The 19,348-nt window shown below is 50.6% G+C and overlaps 1 protein-coding gene across 4 annotated transcripts in view; it reads right to left on the bottom strand.

The window, feature by feature from the left end:
* CSMD2 (CUB and Sushi multiple domains 2) overlaps positions 1-19,348 on the bottom strand; it is a 326,291-nt gene that overhangs the window by 19,293 nt on the left and 287,650 nt on the right. For all 4 annotated transcript variants that reach the window (XM_064525206.1, XM_026104637.2, XM_064525207.1 and 1 more), the window contains 9 exons: positions 17,083-17,268; positions 16,571-16,765; positions 15,009-15,182; positions 14,483-14,656; positions 11,276-11,449; positions 9,809-9,997; positions 6,778-6,951; positions 4,125-4,307; positions 278-454 (listed from right to left, as the gene is read on the bottom strand). In XM_064525206.1, the coding sequence (XP_064381276.1) occupies positions 278-454; positions 4,125-4,307; positions 6,778-6,951; positions 9,809-9,997; positions 11,276-11,449; positions 14,483-14,656; positions 15,009-15,182; positions 16,571-16,765; positions 17,083-17,268 (1,626 nt within the window). The remainder of the gene's footprint in view (positions 1-277; positions 455-4,124; positions 4,308-6,777; positions 6,952-9,808; positions 9,998-11,275; positions 11,450-14,482; positions 14,657-15,008; positions 15,183-16,570; positions 16,766-17,082; positions 17,269-19,348) is intronic.

The raw sequence follows: 19,348 nt of genomic DNA on the forward strand, positions 1-19,348 counted from the left end.
CCTCCAGGACGGCTGACATTACCCATGGAACCGAGCAGAGAGCGTTCTTGACTCGACTGGAAAAAAAACAAACCCAGAGCAAGACTTTTCCATTAGGTACTCGCAGAGACTGCAAGCTGCGCGCTTTCCGCTGACACGAGACAGTTTAGCCGAGTTTCTCAGCGTTGCACGCTGGCGTGTTCACAGCCCCACCGAGCCGCCAGCCACGCACTGACGAGCCGCCCCCCGGGCCAGCAGCACCGTCCGTCGCAGCTCGCAGGAGCGTCCCCGTGCTCACCTGTGCACTCCGGAGTGCTCCCGGTCCACGTCCCGTTCACAGTGCAGTGCCTGCTCAGCACCCCCGTGGAGTAGTAGCCTTCCCGGCACTGATAGATGATGGAACTGGAGAAAACCAAGCCGTCGTTAAATATGACTCTCGCATTGCTGGGGGTTCCTGGGTTTCCACAGGAGATAACTAGAAAGCAAAATGGCAAAGTTAACTGAAAATAAGGTTTTTGTCCAACAGTTGACTATTCTCATCAGAAGTAAGCTTAGCTGCAAACCCACTCCATCAAATCAGACAGGACAGGCTATTTTAGTGGAAAATTTGCTATGTCAAAGGTCCTGGCTGAAGGGAGAACCAGTTTTACGTCCACCTGCTGCAGATTCACTTGCAGACTTGCAGCTGGGAAGTTGCAGCAACCTGAGCAGTAACTTAGGCATTAACAGGGAAGCTGGCAGGGCCGCAAGACACCTGAGTTGATCCTGCAGATGCTCGGGTCCAGACAGGGCCATCTGAGCTAGCAATGCAGACCTTACTCCAGCTCTCAATTTCAGATCTGTTCCTATGTGTTTATAAAGCAGGAGGTGCCAAGCCTGGCGTCCCTGGACCTGCGTGCGCCAGCTCCGCCTCTTGTCCGTGCGGGAAGCCTACAACTTTGCAGACTTCAGAGGAAGGAGAGCAGCAAGGGAGCCTGCTCCCTGCCGCAACGGCACTGCTCGCTGCCCAGCTCCATCCAGCTACGCTTCTGGAGGAGGGAGAGCGCTGGGGGAATGCAATTACAGGTTTGTCAGTGCCCAAGTTTTATGTCTCTGCTGCCTCAGCACCGCAGCAATAAAAGGGCATCAGACTGAACGGTGGTGTGTGAAGCCCTGTCACGAAAAAATAAGCACCTGCAATAATTGCACCCAGCCCTCGTTTACTCTGAAATTACAGGACATGAAGGAAAATCACATGAATCAAGGAAAGGCTGATACTGCGTGCTCCCATGACAAGGAAATTCCTTGCTCCCGCCCCTGCCCAGCACCGTGCTACCGTCCCTGCAAGAGCATCACTTTGTGCACACACCGGTGTCCCGCCCTTGCTCCGGGGCTGTTATCCTCCCCAGCACACACGCACAACACGGCACTGCCTGCAACTTTAAGTCGCAGTAGGAAAGCAATGTGCACAGGCCACCAATGCAGGGAGAGAAGTCTTCCTCATGCTGGCTGCGTGGTGTGCTGACAGCCTGCGAACACGCGAGCCTGTTGGAGGCATATCTGTTTGACGGGAGGAAACTAATAACCATTCCGGACTGCGCGCACAGAAACTCTGCATGGCACGAAAATCCTTCGAGGTGCTCTCTAGTTACAGATTTCTCATGCAGTCAACGTCTCTGTGATACAAGGTGTCATTTCCAAGAGATGCTGGGATAAAAATCAGATTCTATCAACTCAGAAAAAGCTCTAAATTACTGTTTCACTGCCCTGTTCATACATCAGCTATTCTCTCCTGTCCGACCTCCTCCGCCTATGCATGTGGCCAAACGCACACGGATGACCCCAAAATACCGCTTCTGTGAACATCAGGAGGCTCATGGAAATGGTTTAATCACAGTGAACATCAGCTGCAGCCTGTATGGTCTAGATATAAATAGGCTGCAAACTAAGGATGAAAGGTTTAAACTTCAAAAGTAGTAATTTAAATATTAGAATCCAATCAAGCAAGTGAGCAGTAACTGGGTAAATAATTTCTCTTGTCTTCAGTGGGAGATGTAAAATGAATGAAACCCCCAAAGAAAACTGTGTTTAACTTTCCTTTGCTTCCCTGCACATTTTGCAGTGAGAAGTACAAAAGCAGCATCATCCACGGCAGAGCAAGGGCCAAGCGCTGTTACTTACTACAGGCTTTAAAATCCCCCTAGCCCTGCACAGCGAATGCCTCCACAGCGCAGTGATGGGGGGTTGTTTTAAGGCTGAACCGTGCCACATTGCCACACAGAGCAGCCAGCCTTGCTGGCACTGGAGCGGACTCAGGGCACTTGCGCGGCCTGTTGCCGCGTCCTCAGCCCCAGCCGCGGGAGGGAGAATCTGGGGGCTGATAATTGCTATCACAGAGCACAAGCGCGTGTCTGCCTGTGCTCGAGGCGGCATGCGAATACAGCGTCCTTCGCCTGTCCCCATCCCCGAGCTAATCTTCCCAGCAGACGATCCGCGAGTTACACCCAGGCTGGAGGGAGAGCGGTACGGAGACAGGCTGCCCGGCTCGCAGCGAGCCTCACAGGCAGCTCGCAGGTGGTGCAGGTCTGCGTTGAGGAGCACGCGGGGGCTGCGGGACAGGGAGGACAAGCAGGGCACGGGCAGGGGCCCAGCGCGGCTGCAGCCCCCAGCGCGGGAGCCCGGAGCGGCTGCGGCCGCCGCAGTGCAGGGCTGCGCCACGCCGGCTGCCCGGCTCGGCTGGCACGCGGGAGCCGCGCGGCACCTGCCTGGGCAATCAGCCCTCACTTTCATTTGCCCTGAATTCGCTGCCTGAATTAATCCCTCCCCTCCTCCTGCTATAAATACCTGTTCCAGAAAGTGGGATATGACTGCTCTCAAAGCGAGGCACAAGAACGCCTTGTAGTGTTTGCGACTTGCTATGAATACAAATGACGGAGACGCAGCACACTGCTCATCACTGCAAATTACTTCCCTGTATTGGCCAGTCAGCACTTAACATTAAACGACTACATTATAGGCTTAATGTTATTATTATTCATAAAGTACGAAGAAAAAAAAATCTGCCGGGGATCTGTATTTTGGTACCTCTGGAATCTGATGGGTTATTTATCCTGAGATTAATGAACAGAGCCTTTCTACCAAAAGAAAAACAGAGAATGAAAAAAACTAAGACTTGAGTGTATTAATAACATGATTCAGTGTCTTTTCAATCAAGAGCTCCATCAATTTGGAATAAATTTCCAATTCATTTACAAACTCTCTCTGAGCTTTTGGCTTTCAAATCAGCTGGAGAAAAGCACTTGCCCAGGTCTCCTTGCATTTGGTTTCCTGCCTCGTTTCGGGCTTTTGTTCCTTCCACAATTGATTTTTAAACACTTTTATAAAGCACTAGCGGTAAGCAGTATAGCTCAGAAAATCTGGTGGGGGGTTTATTAGGTTGGATTATAGGGTCTTGCTTAATTCATTCAAACAGAAAAATAAGGGTCTTTGGGGTTTTTTTTGTTGGTTCTTTATATAAAGATATGCTTATTGGATTTTAATTTGCATTTTGCATTTCTACTCAATGTAAATGACTTGTGTGTGCCAGTTCCAGCTTTAACAGAGGTTTGAGGCTGCTGAAATTTCTCATTCTGCTGCACTACCTCTACAAAGCAACAATTAATTAGGCAGTGGTGGTGGACCTAGCACTCTGAAGCCAAAAGGGGCCATTTCTCATCATCTAGCTGGACAGGTGCAAGCCAAGAGATATCCCCCTCCACGACTCCTGCAGTGAGCCTACGAGGGACAACACTCTGGGGACAAATGAAAGTGAGGGCCAGTGGCTCTTCCCACTCTATGGCTCCATCCAGGTATTGGCATGAACCCGAATGACTCGACACCCTTTACACCACCCAGGTGCACCTTGTGTGGCAGGGCAGAACTGGGCACAGAAGAAGGTGAGGCTCATCCCTTAGCTCTGAAAAACCCTCCTGTGAAATGCGACCTGCAGATGTTTGGAAATACTGGAAATGCTGGAACAAGTGTGTACCTCTAACAGCACCGGACTGGCCCTGGCAACCAAAGCAGAGGGGACGGGCTGGCTGCGAGCCCTCCCTGCCCTGGTCCTCTGGGGATATCCATGGCAGCCTTGGCAGGACTCAGGAAAGGATGCAGGGCTGGAAAAGTACCTTCGCATTCTGGTTGCGTGCCGCTCCAGGAGCCGTTGGCTTGGCAGGTCCTCTCGGATGAACCTCGGAGCGTGTAACCCGGCTCACAGCTGAACCGGACCATGCCGTCTACATCAAACTCATCTCCCAGCCCAATGCCGTGAGAAGGGATGCCCGGGTCCCCACACACGCCTTGGCTGCCTCCTGTTAAGAAGAGAGCAGAATACCACCACAGTGAGTGACCTGGGGCTCGGCCAGTCTTCCCTCCGAACTGCACACACAGAGGACCTGCACAGAGACATGGATCGCGTGACCAGCTACCAACGTAACTCGCTATCTGGCTTTCAGCAGAGGGGAAATTCCACATGAAACACCTCCTGACTGTGGAAACGTACTGTTTGTAAACCAACCGCAAAATATGGCCATAACTTCTGAATCTCAAGATGGAGACCTTACCAGCCTTCTGTGGCAGCTGCTCTGGCAGTGAGCAGTTTGGTTGCCAGCATCAGTCACATAATGGTTTCCCTCCAAGCAGAAATTACAACATCCTCCAAACCACCTCGGCAAGCCCTCTTGTTTTCACAGAGCAAGAAACTGCTGGCTTTAGAGCACAGAAGCAATAGGAATCCAGCTGAGAAACATGCGCTTGTACAAGTTGTGAGCACCCCAAGCTGCTGGCTGTAAGTTTGGGGGACGCAAGGAACAGAGCAGCTGTAAAGGATGCCTCGCAGGGGTTTCCTGGAGCAGGTTGGAGAAATGCCCACTTCGGTACAGCCTGACTCAGGCTCACACAGCGTACGCTTGTTCTTGGCATTTTCTGCTAATGATCTGTGTGAACACATCCACCCCCAAGCCAGGAAAGACTATTTCACTCCTGCAGCTAGCAATGAAGCCCCCAGCTTCTGGGCCTTCTGTGCTTTGCTGCAAGAACAGCCTTTGCAGTGTTATGTGTAATATAAAATATAATGAACGTATTCATTATCTAGGGAAAAGACCTGTTTTTAAAGAGCGGGAGAATGCTCCAGGCTCAGCTTTTTCTTTCACATGATAACTTATTCCAAAGTCTTTTGTTTTATCTTGCTAAAGCCGCTGTCACGCCATAGGGATCTTTCGCATGTAACAGAAAACCTTTGGCTGGAGATGATCTCAGCTGTGTTCCACCCCAACCTCCACTCTGGACTGCCAAAAAGGGCCTTGAGGAACTTCCCCGTGCAAGAGCCAGAGCAGACGACGTGGGCCTTTGCTGCTTCCCACTCCTGGCCCCAGCGAGGGCATGTGCTAGAGGAGGCAATGGGGAATCAGGCTCTTGGCTAAATTTTTGTGTTCTTGCTACAGATAAAGCAGAGGAACATGACTAAAGGCTTCATTCTTCACTGCACCACCTGAGTTTGGTGTAAAACAGGAGCCCTTCCCCAACCCTTGGCTGGAAATCACGGCTCTGAGGCTCTGGGCACTCACCCAGCCCCAAATCCGAGGGGGACTGTCAAATGCAACCAGCACTGGTCTAAAGCTGCCCCCAGGAAGTCAATCAGAAAAATCCCACATAATACATGTCAGTTGGAACTTGTCAGACTAACGCTGAACGTTTCCAAAAATCCACCCAAAAAGAGGGCATGAGAGACAGTGAAAACCACACAGCGAAAGGGCATGAATTACAGCAGAAAACCTTTCCAAGCAACTACAGATCAAGAACTCTGCTCTCCAGATACAGCTTCCAAACGTGAGGATGACTCCACCTGATTTCTTTTTCCCTTTTAAAGCAGAGGTTAAACTTGGTCAAGTGCAGCTGCTAAATCTAACTGGTATAATTAAAAATTAACACTTGTCCCAACTGCTTTGCTCCAGCTACTTCCTTATTTCATCTGCATCTGTGCTCTCCAAGGAACAAGTGACAGGATGGCATGGGGAGGGCTTTGCATAAAATCCTGCCAGTTATTCAGCATCTTTGCTTCCACTGCAGGCCATCAACCGAGATCCCAGCACCCTGACTTCAGGAAGGCCTGGCGAGCACACCGCATTGTATCCCCGTGCCCCCAACCCAAGTCCATCTCATCAGAGACATTTTTGCTGATCAGGACACTTTTGGTGTAAGATCTTCTCTTACTTTAGCAAGTGAGGACTTCTTTTGCCAAACTGCTCTCAGTGGAGATGCTGATGATGTGGAAGCCTGTTTTACCAGCTTCCACCTGCCTCGTGCAGGTCTGGGATGGCAGTGGTGCTGTAACAGCAGATGTCAGGCCCTGGGAAGGGGCCACATGTGCTCCTTTTACTGGATCGCATTTGAAAGAGGGTCAGATGCTGCAGCTGGGACGCAAGTTCCTGCTTCAGCTTAAGACAACTTCTGCCTGAACAGTCTCTGCAAGGAGAGAACTGTGAACCAGGAGGCTGCAGCATCCCTCCTGCCACAAGCATTTGCTGCAGTAATTTACTCCTCCTCTTGCAAGCCAAGCGGTTTACCCTCTGACAGTGCTTATCATCCAAGGTGCAGGAGACTTGACAGCTGAGATGCTGCAATTTTCGGAGCCTTCTATGATCCCAACTCACCCTCTGTAGCCTGTACGTTTCTCCAGCTCAGCTGAAGCCCATCAGGCTGCCGCCTTGCAGGATAAAAAGCGGTAGCAGAGGACCTGACCAGCACCACACTCCTTCCCCCCGTCGCCCAGGCCCAGCTCACCCGAGCAGTGCGGGAGGGAGCCGCTCCAGCGCCCGTCAAGCTGGCACATGCGGGTAGAGTTGCCGATCAGCGTCCGCTTCCCGAGGCAGCTGTACCGGACCACGGAGCCCACGGTGTACTTGTCACCCGAGATCTGGGCGTGGGGCGGCGAGCCGGGGTGGCCGCAGGACACCACTGCGAAGAGACAAGAGCCAGGGCTTCGGGCGCGATAGGCGACACAGCGGGTACGGCAGCAAAGCACCGCGCGCTGGAGGTCGCTAACCGGAGCGCGCCCCGGCATCGCGGGACCATCCCCGGGCTCGGTGCGGCTCAGCACCCCTCGCCTCACTCTCCTCCCCCGGGACACGAGCTGGTCCCGTAGGAACTGCCATGGGTTTAGGCTGGGTTTCTGCATGAACATGTAGCCCCGACACGGACAGGGGGCCTTGCAAAACTCACCCTGTAATCGATGACACCTCCCAGCTAGGAAACTCATCCGGCAGTTTGGGAGCACTGCTCACCCTACCATCGCTACTAAAAACACATGGCTAACAATAATTAATTGGTTTATTTTAGCTTAGCAGTCAGAGCAGAGACAGCGAGGCTGTTGACAAATAGGCTGACAGCTCTGGGGACTATGGGGTTTGGATGAGGATTCGCAGTGCGAAGACCACGTACCATGCAGTTTTGGAGGAAAGTGCCCGTAATGGATATGTTTTCTCCCTCTGCTAGACTCTAAAAATACGAATCCTGACATTAGGTGGCATGCATGAAGTATGTTTCAATAAAAAGGAGAGCAACGCGTATGTTTGGGCATGTGGGCGTTGAAATACGCTGGTACAGAGCTGTGACTAAAACCAAGGATGCTTTCAAAAGAAATGGGTTTGATAGCTACTACTTAAACTCATGCTGTAACTAACAATTTAATAACTGATACTCCAGCAGACACAGCTAAGCTTAAAACCTGTGCCAGCAGAGGTTTTTAAAGGATTTATGTGCACCGTGTGAAGACTATTTCTTCTGATGTGCTAGGTTCTGCTCCCATGCACTTTATTTATTTGAATCACCCCCTCCACCCTCAAGGATATCAATTCTTTTTTACTCCATCCTCAAAAACACTCATTAGACAACATTTTCAAACCAAGACTGTCTAGCATTAAGCTTCCTGGCTTACATTTTAGAAAGTGCCTTATGATTTGAAGTACTCAGCTACAAACACTTTAAAGGGACATGGGTTTTGGAAAGCACTAGGCACATCCTAGGTTCAGCATACAGAGAACAGAGACATGTGAAATGCTCTTACATTTTTTGAAATAGTAAGCTGCCCATGAATCCAGATAAACAGTTGTAAAACTGACCTGATTTTCCAAAGTTTTGAGAATGCCCACAAATCCTCCAAGTCAACAGATGTTCAACATTTTAAGGAAGGAGATCACATTTATTTAGCTGAATAGCTGAAAGAGCCCCAGATAATAGGCTCCTAGGTTTTAAAAGGCAGCTACTCCCTTGGAGTCCCTGGGGCTGCTTTAATACGCAGTTATCACTTGGTTATCACTTGTCGGGTCCCCATGGCCTGGGCAGGGTGCTGTGAACATGCTGCTAACAAAAGGAAAGGAAAATGTGCCAAAACCTGCTGTTGATGACTAGGTGTGGAAGGATAACAAAAGCAAAAAAAGAAACAATCATGGCTTTGGAACAGCTCAGCTGATCTGAACTTAGGGATCTGCATTTCTGACTGCTTAGGAGATTTGTTAGGCCAGGTAGCAAGAGATCTCGCTCACTTCAGTCTCCAAGAAGGAAATGCAAGCACAAAACCCGGTAGACAAGTCTCAGTCCCAGCTGCTGCGTTTCCTTTGTGCTCACTCTCAACACTAAACCCTGCTAAACACCTTCTGTTCCTCCGAGAGGATATCTGTTGCAACTACCAAAATGTTTTGATAAAACCTGGACTTGTGGATGTCGCCTCTGCCCTGCTCTCTAGCGCCAAGTCCACTGGCTGCTAATGTCCATGAAGAGCTGAGCCTCTTTCATAGAAAGCTTGGAGAAACACCTCCTGGATGAGGCACTGCCACTCTACATATGACCAGCAGGAATATTTTGTGCCTTTCTAGGCATAGGTTTTCTACAGCATTTCAATCTCTGGCTTAATAAATAGGAAGATGTAACCCCATAAAATGTAAACTACTTTAGGCCTTTAACTTGGATGTTACTGGAAATGTGCCTTTCTACTGCAAACGCAAGATTCTAACTGCTCCTGTATCTCAGCTGTGCTACTGGAAACCTGATAGCTGTTTAGTAAAATATGCATCTGCCAGGACTCTATTTCTGCATTTCTAAAGCTCAGTCTTTGAGTTTGATGGGCTGGGAGCACAGATCCTGCACGTGGGCAGAAGTGCACATCTGCACCCAGAAGCAAGAACAGGCACGTAACGCGCAGCGGTACAGCTATGCCGTGCCAGGCTGAAAGGGAAAAAAAGAGCTTCTATATTTGGGCAGCGTGGGTATACACGTGTAAGCCACAGCACGGCACCGAGTCTACGAACAAGGACAGTCGTTTGGGGCAGTTCCCAGCAGCGGGGAGCATCACCTCCAAACCAGCCACGCCGCTGCCCAGACCTCCCAGCGCTCTCTGCCGAGCGCTTAATTACACATCTCTGCAAACCCCAGTGGCAGGAAGCACCAGGATACTTTAAGAAAGGGGAAAAACACAAAGCAAGGCCGGGGCTGCAGGAGCAGTGCTTTCCTCTGGAGCCGAAGGGAACCAGGGCCACTCCGAGGTGGCTGCTCTTCCCTGGAGAGCAAAACGATCCCTGTCTAACATGACTTCTCTCCTCAGACCACATATTTTCCCTCTGTGGGCAGGATCCAGAGGCCAGCGAAGCAGAGAGAAAGATTCCCGTTGACTACCAAGGGCTTGGGATCCAGAGCTTAAACACGATCGTTCAGCTAAACAAACGACAGAACTACATGGGATGAAAACCCGTGGTGGATTAGTGGAGTAGGGCTTTTTAATAACACCCTGACCAAGCGGGTATTATTCTAAAGAACTTACAAAGACACTGTGGGAGGGCACGGTCCCAAGTGCCATCCCCCTGACAGGTAAGGACATGGGTACCCAGTAAGTAATATCCGTGGCTGCACTGATATGAGACAGTTGTTCCAAAGCTGAATCTGTGAGGACCACTTGGCTGCACTTGCCGGATGCTGTTTTCCAGGTGCCCAGGGTCAGTACAGTTTACAACTGCAAACAAACGACAAAAGAATACAAAACAAAGGGTGTAACAAAGAACAAAGGATTCTGTAAAAAATGAGCAGGAAAAGGGGAAAAAACTGCAAGTCACATGTTCCACAGTTTGCTTTTTTAATCTTTTTTTTAAAGGTTCCTTAAGGCAGAAATAGAAAAAAATATATTAAAAGAAAAAAGAGAGCAGAGGCAATCCTGCAGGCTCTCATTCTACCATGCGAGGCTCGGCAGCAGAGCCTTGCTCTCTGGCCCGGAGCAGGATTGGGCCTTACGTTAGCAAGTTGAGGAGAGCTGATTTCCCGACAGACACAGCAACAGTATCGACAGAGATACTGGATCACGGGAATACAGAGGAAGGGAGTGCAGGACGGGAGGGAACCTGATAAGTGAACTTGAGCACCAACACCAACGGAAGCAGGGCAGCCTAGGAGGAGGATGGGCTCTGCAGTTAGGACCACGATGTTTGCTGTGAGTAAACTGGTCTGGGGTTACCAGACTGACCCCTGCTAAGGGTCTGGCCTGATGTTTTCTTTTGTCCTCCCCACCTACAACAAATAATTCAATGTCTTGGAGGATGCAGGGCTGGGCAGGGCTTTCTAAAAGCTTTGGGGGAAACCATCTGCCTCCTGCAGTGAGTGGGGCAGGATGACAAGGGGATAACAGATTTATTACTTGAGATTTAAATAGGCCCTCAGAGTTCAAACATCACTTGTATGTTCCTGATGAACTGCAAGATTGGTTTTATGTAAATTTATGAGTGTCAGGCTGCTTTTCAGGAACCCAGACTAACTGATGAGGAAGGCACAGAGATAAACAAAGTCCAATTTGTCTAGATTAAATGGTGCAGTGTTTCCCTAGTTGTTCAGCAGCAAAACCCAGCATCAGGCCTGCTCCGTGCTCCCCTTGACACTTGTATTCCCCTCCTCTCCCTCCCTGGCCATAATCAGCTCCCGCTGATGGAACGGGGAAATCACACGCAGTGATCTGCAAGCACTTTCCAGGGCCAAATCCCCGCACGTGACATTCAGCAAATACTCTGGAGTCAGCTTGCCATGGGACACCGAACCCACCTCGCACCCACGGAGGGGCTGGCTCACTGCGCCGCATGTGAGCCGGCTAAATCATCCTGAGCACGATGCATCAGGATGCTTTCCTGCACGTCAGCCCTAGCGAGCGACACAGCCGAGGGGTTTCTGCTCCTCAGGCCCCCTCAGCCCAAGGCGCCCGGGATTTCCGGGCTGCGGCAGTGGCAGGGGGTCGAGGCAGACAACTCACCGCGGCAGGCGGGCAGCGAACTGCTCCACTGTCCGTTGGCCAAGCACTGGGACTGGGAGGCTCCTTCCAGGCGGTACCCCGTGTTGCACACAAACTTGGCCACGTCGTTCAGATTGAACTGACTGCCTTGGGTCAAGCCATTGGCAGGATTGCCGGGGTGGCCGCAAGTGATGGCTACAATCAGAAATGGGAGATGTTACCTCTTTGCCTGGAAGAAAGTGGGTTCTCCAAGCTGGAAAAAGTTCTCAAAGAAGGAGACCATCAAGAAATCCACAACAACCGAGACCCACATTGACTTCAAAGATCTGTGACCAGATCTGTTGAAATACTGAACCAAGCTGAGAACATGGTACCTGCATTCAGTTTACAAGCATCGGAAGTTCTCTGAACCATTTTCTAAGCAACTGAGTGCCAGCATCCTACTGACTTGCACTGTAAATCCCCAGAGCACCTCTTCAAAAACCCCAGCTATTGCTATTAATCTATTGCCTTGCATTACCCTGGGCATCGCACACAAAGCCATGAACCCTGATGTTTTTCTGCCCCTCCCTGGTTTAGGTCAGATGTACGCTAGCTGCAGTATAAAGCTACACCTGGAGAGAAAGTTAAAAGGGAAAAAAATATGAGAAAGATCAGGTTTCTAATATATGGGCTAAGATGCTTAAACCTTCCTGCTTTAAGGATGAAAAACTTCAGGGGGAAAACCTTTATTCTTAACATTCTGTAATGAGGATTTTTGTATAGTTCTTTTTCCTGTGGCTGACGGTAGCCCATGCCAGAGCAGAGGTAATGGGCTAACGGGCCGGGTTTGAGCCGCTCTGCCAATTCCCCGGGGCGGCTGCAGGCGGGGAAGCTGCAGGGGCGAAGCAGTGGGAAGCACAGGGAGCCCTGGGATCAAAAGCCTGTTGGCCTGGGTCCCCTCTTGGCACCTTAGCAGAGGTGAGGCTGGAAGGGCGGATAAAGCCCTTGCGAGACTTCTGCTATGAGTAAAGTCCGGAAACTTTGCTTTAGAGAACAGCATGTTCCCCTGTGCAAAAGAAACATCCGGATATTCCCTAAGGAGCTTCTGGCTACTTAAGGAATGTGACAACTTCTGACAGCTGAGGACAAGGCGATATTGATTACTGTCACGCTGAAATGGGGTAATGGTCCAGCAGTAAAAGTCCGGCAGTTTAGCGGTACAGCTGCAAAGCTGGAAGCTGAAGGGGAAGATGAAATTCCCACAGAAGATCCATAACACATTTGACTGCCAGGGCTGGACTATACCGTTGGGAAAGGAATTTATTTCTGATGCAAGGTGGTGACAGGTACAGGTCTAAAAATACGAAGCAAGATAGCCTTTTAGTGCCATAGGAAACAACATCAGATTCTCTGAGGTACTCCCAAATATGACACTCCTGAATATTCTACACATTTTGAAACAGGAGATGGATTCTTTCCCAGAAAAAAAAAGGCTCTCTCTAGCTGGCATGGATCAAAAAGACCAGTCTATGTAGAGCAAGCAATTGTATCAGGTTTAAAGAGAAAATATCAGGACAGCAGGAAATTATAATGTGATAATGGAGCGCCTTGAGCTTCTACAGAAACAATAAGGCCTCAAGGCATCTAATTTCAGAGCCCAACAGTGCTCTGCTTTAATGGTATTAAATTTGTTACGTGTAAGGCCTGATAAGCAAGTGTAATAATTTCACCTTTACAGAAGCACCACACAAAAGCTGTTAGTTGCCAGAACTGGAAGCCTGGACAAAGCAGCACCAGCCAAAGGCAGCACACCCGAGCCCCGCGCAGGACAGCGGGTCGGCAGGCCAGACACGCACAAGCAACGTTCATCTGCTTTGTCCTAATGGGTTTTGTCCCTCCTGAAGGAAAGCAGGTGACCCCTGAAAATGGGTGTTTAAGAAATTTTGTGCCTCAAAGTTAAGAAACTATTGTGTCTCAGCATGGAAAGCCATAACCCATGTAGGTGAGGCTGGAAGCAAACAACTGGCAAATCATGAAATACAGGAGCTGCCCTCTTTATTGATAAGAAGATGTTTAAACTTATTAACACCTTGGTTAGGACTCCAGAGACTTGTTTAATTAGCTTATTTACCAGAAAGATAAATGAGCAGGTTGCGCAAGGTGAGTTGTGGATGTCGATCACAGGAAGGGAGAGACCGACCTCCCTCTGGCACCAAAACACGGGCCTCATAAAAAAGGTGGCAACAGTGGTGGGTTTGGGGGGATGGTGTCTGCCTTTGTCCTCCCTACACCCGGACAAACCCTCCTCAGGAACCGCAACCGCTGCCAGGCTCATCCGGTAGAAACCCAGCACACAAAAAGCACCAGCGAAGAGAGAGACGGAATTTACAGAGCAGAGGGAAGCAGCAAAGTGCCACCCCTGCCACCCTCCGCGCTCTCCCGCACGAGCCGCGGGGATGCTCGTGCCCTGCGCGCAGCCCGTATGTGCAACGCAAGCGGCAACTGCGGGGTGCTGGCAGGGGAGAGGGGACGTGCTCTTGAGAGCCTTGAGCACACGCTGCGACAGACGCACAAAGACGAGCGCGGGACCACAAACGCCCGCTGGTTGCTCCTTCGCATAACGAGGATGCTTGCCTACAAAACTTGCCAGTCCAGATTTGTTCCCAGCAGGGCAGCTGGAACCCACCTCATCTTTGGACTGCCCGGAGAATTAACAAGGTCATGTCCAATTCACGTCACTTTTGGAAACCTGACTGCATTCCTGCCCCTCCCTCAGCTCCGTCTTTGCAACTGGCTTTTGAACAGATTTACCAGTGCCAGAAAGTGCTGTTGAGCTATGGAGATATGACCTGGTATGGACCAGACAACCACCAGCTTCCCGCCAGGCTGAAGGGGAAGGACCAGCTTCACACCGAGAGGGGAGTGACTCAAGGCTGTCTCAGCTGTGGCTGCCACCTGGCCAGAGTCCGTTTGGACGGCAGATATTTCTGACAAAGGAGCTATGAATAAAGCTGAGCTTTCTTCCCATCCACCCTTCTGAGGCAACAGGCAGCTCCTGGGGCACTCATTCCTTAGCTGGGTGAAAACCTGGAGTGACTGATCATCCACCTCCCTGCTCCAGCTCTTCCTTGCTTACATGACTTTTCCCCTCAGGAGACTCTCAACTCCCAGGAGAACAGTGGTCTTTCTATGTGCTCTTGTCCTCTAACTGTAATGAGGGCTAAAGAAATCTGACAACATACTTACGCACACAGACAGGCGTCTTTCCAGACCAGTGGTGGTCCTGCTGGCAGATCCTCACAGACATCCCGATCAGGCGAAAGCCAGGGTTACACTGATAAACCACGCTGCCCCGGTAGTTGTAGTTCTCACCATTGATCATCCCGTTGACGATGGGACTGGGCACACCGCAGTGCCCCGCTGCAGGTGGGAGACAAGAACCATCACTGAGGGTTTGCGCCTGCTCCTCCTGAAGCCATCACAAACCGATCTGACTGTCTGCAGGGATCTGAGTTTGAGTCTCTGCAGTAATAAATAAAACCACAGCAGCAATAAAAACAACATATCATTCTTAAAGCTTTCCTCTCCGATCTCAAAATGCTTCACATCTACTGAACAGTAAGGAATCACAGTCTGCTTCCTCTTCATATCTGTTCAAAACACCTACTTCAGTAGCACTGAGTCCTTGCCTGGGTTCTTTCTTGAATTAGGATCTAAATTTCCTATTCCCTCCTGAAATTCCTCACCACATCATGGATGCTCCAACACCTACCCAGACATTTCACCTCTGCTCCACTCCAAAGTCCATTCGCCATGCACTCCCGCACACGGGACCCTACCAGGGTGTAGCCGGTGTTGCACGAGAAGATGGCTGTAGCACCATAGCTGGTCAATGTGCCAATCTTGTTCCCATTAGGTGGAGTTGGCAGGTCTCCGCAAGAGATAACTAGAAGAGATCCCAAAGTACAGTGAGGGCAAACAGGCATGGAGAGTCATTTTTTAATGAAATGTAGTCAATGAAACTCCTCACCACAAGTTATTACTCAAGTCAGAAATGAGTAGGAAAGATTATTTAACAGTTACGCAGACAACAACAACTACTCAGTCATATTACATGAGGTGACAAATATAACTGCTATTAATATCTATGTTTCAGGACATGAGGGAAGTACTAAAGAAGAGACTTGGCTAGGAATAAATTTCTATACACGGGAATATTTCTATTATTAATGCATTAATTGATACAACTGGGGAAGACTGACTTACAGGAAAGCTATAAAACAGCACCGAATTACAGGGTGCTTTCAGATAAGAAAGTGACACCAGAGACTTCTGTGCTTGTTCTCACACAGTGACTCCGAGGACAGAGCTCAAGCCTTCAGAGCAGATCCACAGAAGACACCCAGACAAAAGCCTGGGGACCCAGGCTCCCCCGGCTGCAGGGTGTAGCAGCAGTTTGCCCAGGAGCCCTCGCAAATGGAGCTCCCAGCCACAAAGTTCAGCTCTTTATTTAATCTACCTGCAAATGCTTTGGAGCTTTCAAACTCAGCAAGATATCAAAGACTCATGCCGGGTTTTTCTGACCCTAGTGCATTGCCAAGTTTCTGTCATTTGAATTTAGGAGGCAACAGTGCTGAAGAAATAAAATGGGGTCAGGCTCACGCTCCCAGAACTGGCTGCAGAGCTAGCGGGGGTAAAACTACATCTGTCACCGAAGTCAGCAGTCGCATCTCTAGAAACAAAGGGAACCAGGAGGGAAGGGAAAGCTGCTATTCTGAAGGAGAAATTTTTCTATCTCTGTCTGCACTTTGAGAGACGCCTCCCCACCTTTGACAAAAGAAAAGATCCAAAGCACAGCAGTCATGTCAGAGCGACTGAGAGCTGCTTCTTTGCCAAGAGTGTTTTGGATTTACAGGTGACACTGCTACCTTCGTAAACTTGGCGTTTGCATCAGATTGGAAGAGGTTAGGTTTTAAATTGGAATTTTTTATTTCTTAAAAGCAAACTTCAGAGCAGCTGGCACCGGTGACAGCTAAGCTGCTGGGACCTGACAGCAACAGATGAGCAAATGTGCTTGAGCTCTTGCAGAACTGTTTAGATTAAATCAAGAACCGGATCAACATATGACCTCTCCCTTCATCCAAACTCTCTTCTACCAGAGCAGCTCTGCAGCCGTGCTCTCCGCTGCTGCCGAGAGCAGCCAGGGCTGCGGTGCCTTCGCGCGCAACGAACAGCGCTCGCGCACATGCTGAATGGAAAACAGAAAACACGTCCCCCCAGACAGCCAGGGCGGCTGCTCTGCCCCGGCCAGCTCCCGAGATGCGCTGCTCTTACTTTTGCAGGTCGGCATCGGTTCGCCAATGCTCCACTTGCCGCTGGCCTGGCACCTGATGACCCGCTGGCCTGTGTAGTAGTACCCGGGGTCACAGATGAGCATGAGCTGGGCGTTGTAGTGGTACTGGATCTCGTAGGTCAGCCGCCACCGACCGTGCTCGACTGCGATGCTGTTGATATCGGGACAGGTGACAGCTAAAAACCAAACGTGGCGAATCGGGGAAAAGAAACGAGACACAAAGGAGTTAACAGGTGACTTGACTGTAGGGTGCTTGGACATTTCAGCGAGCGAGATGGCTTTTTAACAAGGGGACCAGTATCAGCATCCCCATTTCACAGGTGGGAAACCAAGGCACTATGAGAGGGCATCGTACCCAAGCTACGCAGGATTTGAAACCTGGTGCCCTGAATATTCCACCTGGGAAGCAGAGCTGCTTCCCCTAGAGCAGGGAGACGTTACTGACGGGATGCCCTGAATTCCCCGCAGGACTGCGCTGGCGGCAAACGCTCACCGGTGCAGTGCGGGGGCTCGTTGCCGTTGCTCCAGTGCCCTGTGGGCAGGCACTCGGCGGTGGGCTCCTCGCCCGGCTGCAGGTGGAAGCCCTGGTTGCAGTGGTACACGGCCTTGGTGCCCACCGTGTACTCCTTGCCAAAGACGACACCGTTCTTCGGCGCTCTGGGAACTCCACAGGAAACAGCTGGGAAGGAGGAGCAGAAAAAAACACAGCCGAGAAAATCAAAGTCAGCTTCCAATTTTATCATGGATCTGCGGTAAGCAAGCCGAAACCCCAGATCCCAAACTCTGCTATTTAGAAAAGCTCCAGCACCCTACTGAGCCCCAGATGCTGCGACGAATGCTCACTTCCAAAGCCAGGATCAGATTTGCAGCTCCTATCCATCAGCATGGCAACAGCAAAGCCAGGAGTGAATACCAATTCCTACTGGAAGAGATGCTGGCTCATATTTTCTAAATATCTATAATACAAAATGCATCAACTCCGTATTCAAAAGTTTTCACACAGAGATAAAGAAACAGATAGCAATAATGCTTTGTATTTACATCCCACAGCAGCAACAACCTAAAACCACTCTCCAGCAGCACTTCTGGATTACATAAGGCAGCAAACTGTATAATTAGGTTGTGGCAGAAGGAAGGCTAAATTTAGCATTACGGATGAGAAGGTAAGAGGGGAGATTCAGGGGGGAAATTGATAAATAGGCACCGTGCCAAGCGGCTGCTCAAGATGGCAGCACTTTGGAGAAGCCGCCGCGCGCCAAGAGCCTCCGTCCTGCGGCCGGGAGAGCCGCCGAACAGGGCGGAAAGGGGCAGGCAGGGCTCCAGGAAAGCGAAACGTGAGCCGCAGGCAAATGCAGCCGGGCTGGAACCCGGCTCGTTGGGGCTGCAGGGGTTTCTGAATATGCTGCAAGCCCTGCTACCCCTTCCCCACTGCTGGGAACCTGTCACTCAAACGTGTGGTTTTTTCTGTTAGCACTCCCAAGAGCCGGGAAACCAAACCCCGACTCGCCTCCAAAAATAACAAGTGGGCTCCCATCCCTCTGAGTTTTGGCTCTGGGGGAAGCCCATCTCCTTGGGCTGCAGACCCGCAGCCCACCAGCCAGGACAGGCACGGGACGGCAGCGGGTGGGGACAACCCGGGACGCGTGACGCTGCCACTGCGAGACCAGCAGCCAGCGGGGCTGCCAGCCAGCCGGGGCACAGAGCTGAGCTGAGCCCAGAAAGGGGCAGAATCCACCGGCAACCACTGATTTGGTGGCCAACACCTCATCAAAACAATTTTCTGCATTTTTAAAATACTCCAAAGAAATTCATTCCTTGCTGGAATAGCCAGAGCTGTTCCTGCTCACCTGATGCAGGAGCTGCAGGTTAAGCCTACATCTCCTGAGCCACGAGCAGATGCTCTAAAACCTGGTCACCTCCCTGTTCCTCCCTCCACACACAAACTAGGGTTAGAAAAGCAGCAACCTTAGGAAAGTTGGTTTCCAGTGACACGGGCCTCACTGAGCGTTGAAAGGAGACAACAGTCTAAGCACAGCCACTGGAGCTTTCTACAACCGAAGGTCCAAGATGCTTTTATCCCATTACTACGACATGAGTCAGCCCGAGCCCCAGCCTGGAGCACGATTACGCAGCACCTTGCAGAGGCTGGTGGTGCTAATAGGTGTGAGTAATTCAGCAGGCTCGTATCGGCACGATCGGGCACATCCCTGGTTGAAATGATAATCACACGTATGTCATTTTGTCGAGCGGAGGAGCTTGGCGAATCCCTCTACAAGGCTGGGTGTCTAGACAAACAGGCACGCTGAATACCAATTTCATTCTGAGGCAAAAGAAAGTCCTACCCCTCCACTGCCATCCTGCAATCCTTTTACTACTACTTTTTGATGTTATATCCAAAGAGACTGGTAAGAAAGCTGACCCCTCCCCCTGCTCCCCCAACAGAGCCTTCTCCTTTCTCTGTTCAGTTCTCTCCTGCTCCTGGGATGGGAGCTGGGGAGAGAAAGGAGACACAGAGATCACGGTGCTTAGGTCTACGCTGGAAGAGGACTCAAAGACTCTGGGTTCAGGGAGCTGGGGAGGAAGCTCCCACCGGTCACCAGAGCTGGGCTCGGAGGCCAGTGGAGAAAGCATGAAGTTAGCAACGTCCTGAGAAAGAAAGCAAAAAACATCTCTCCTTTCTCACAGGCCCCCGAGGACAGGCCCAGTCTTCCCAGCGGACGGAGAGAGCTAAAGGCAGCGTGGCCTGAGCATATGCTCTT

Source organism: Dromaius novaehollandiae, chromosome 23 (assembly GCF_036370855.1).
Source record: "Dromaius novaehollandiae isolate bDroNov1 chromosome 23, bDroNov1.hap1, whole genome shotgun sequence".
In the NCBI taxonomy this organism is placed as follows: domain Eukaryota; kingdom Metazoa; phylum Chordata; class Aves; order Casuariiformes; family Dromaiidae; genus Dromaius; species Dromaius novaehollandiae.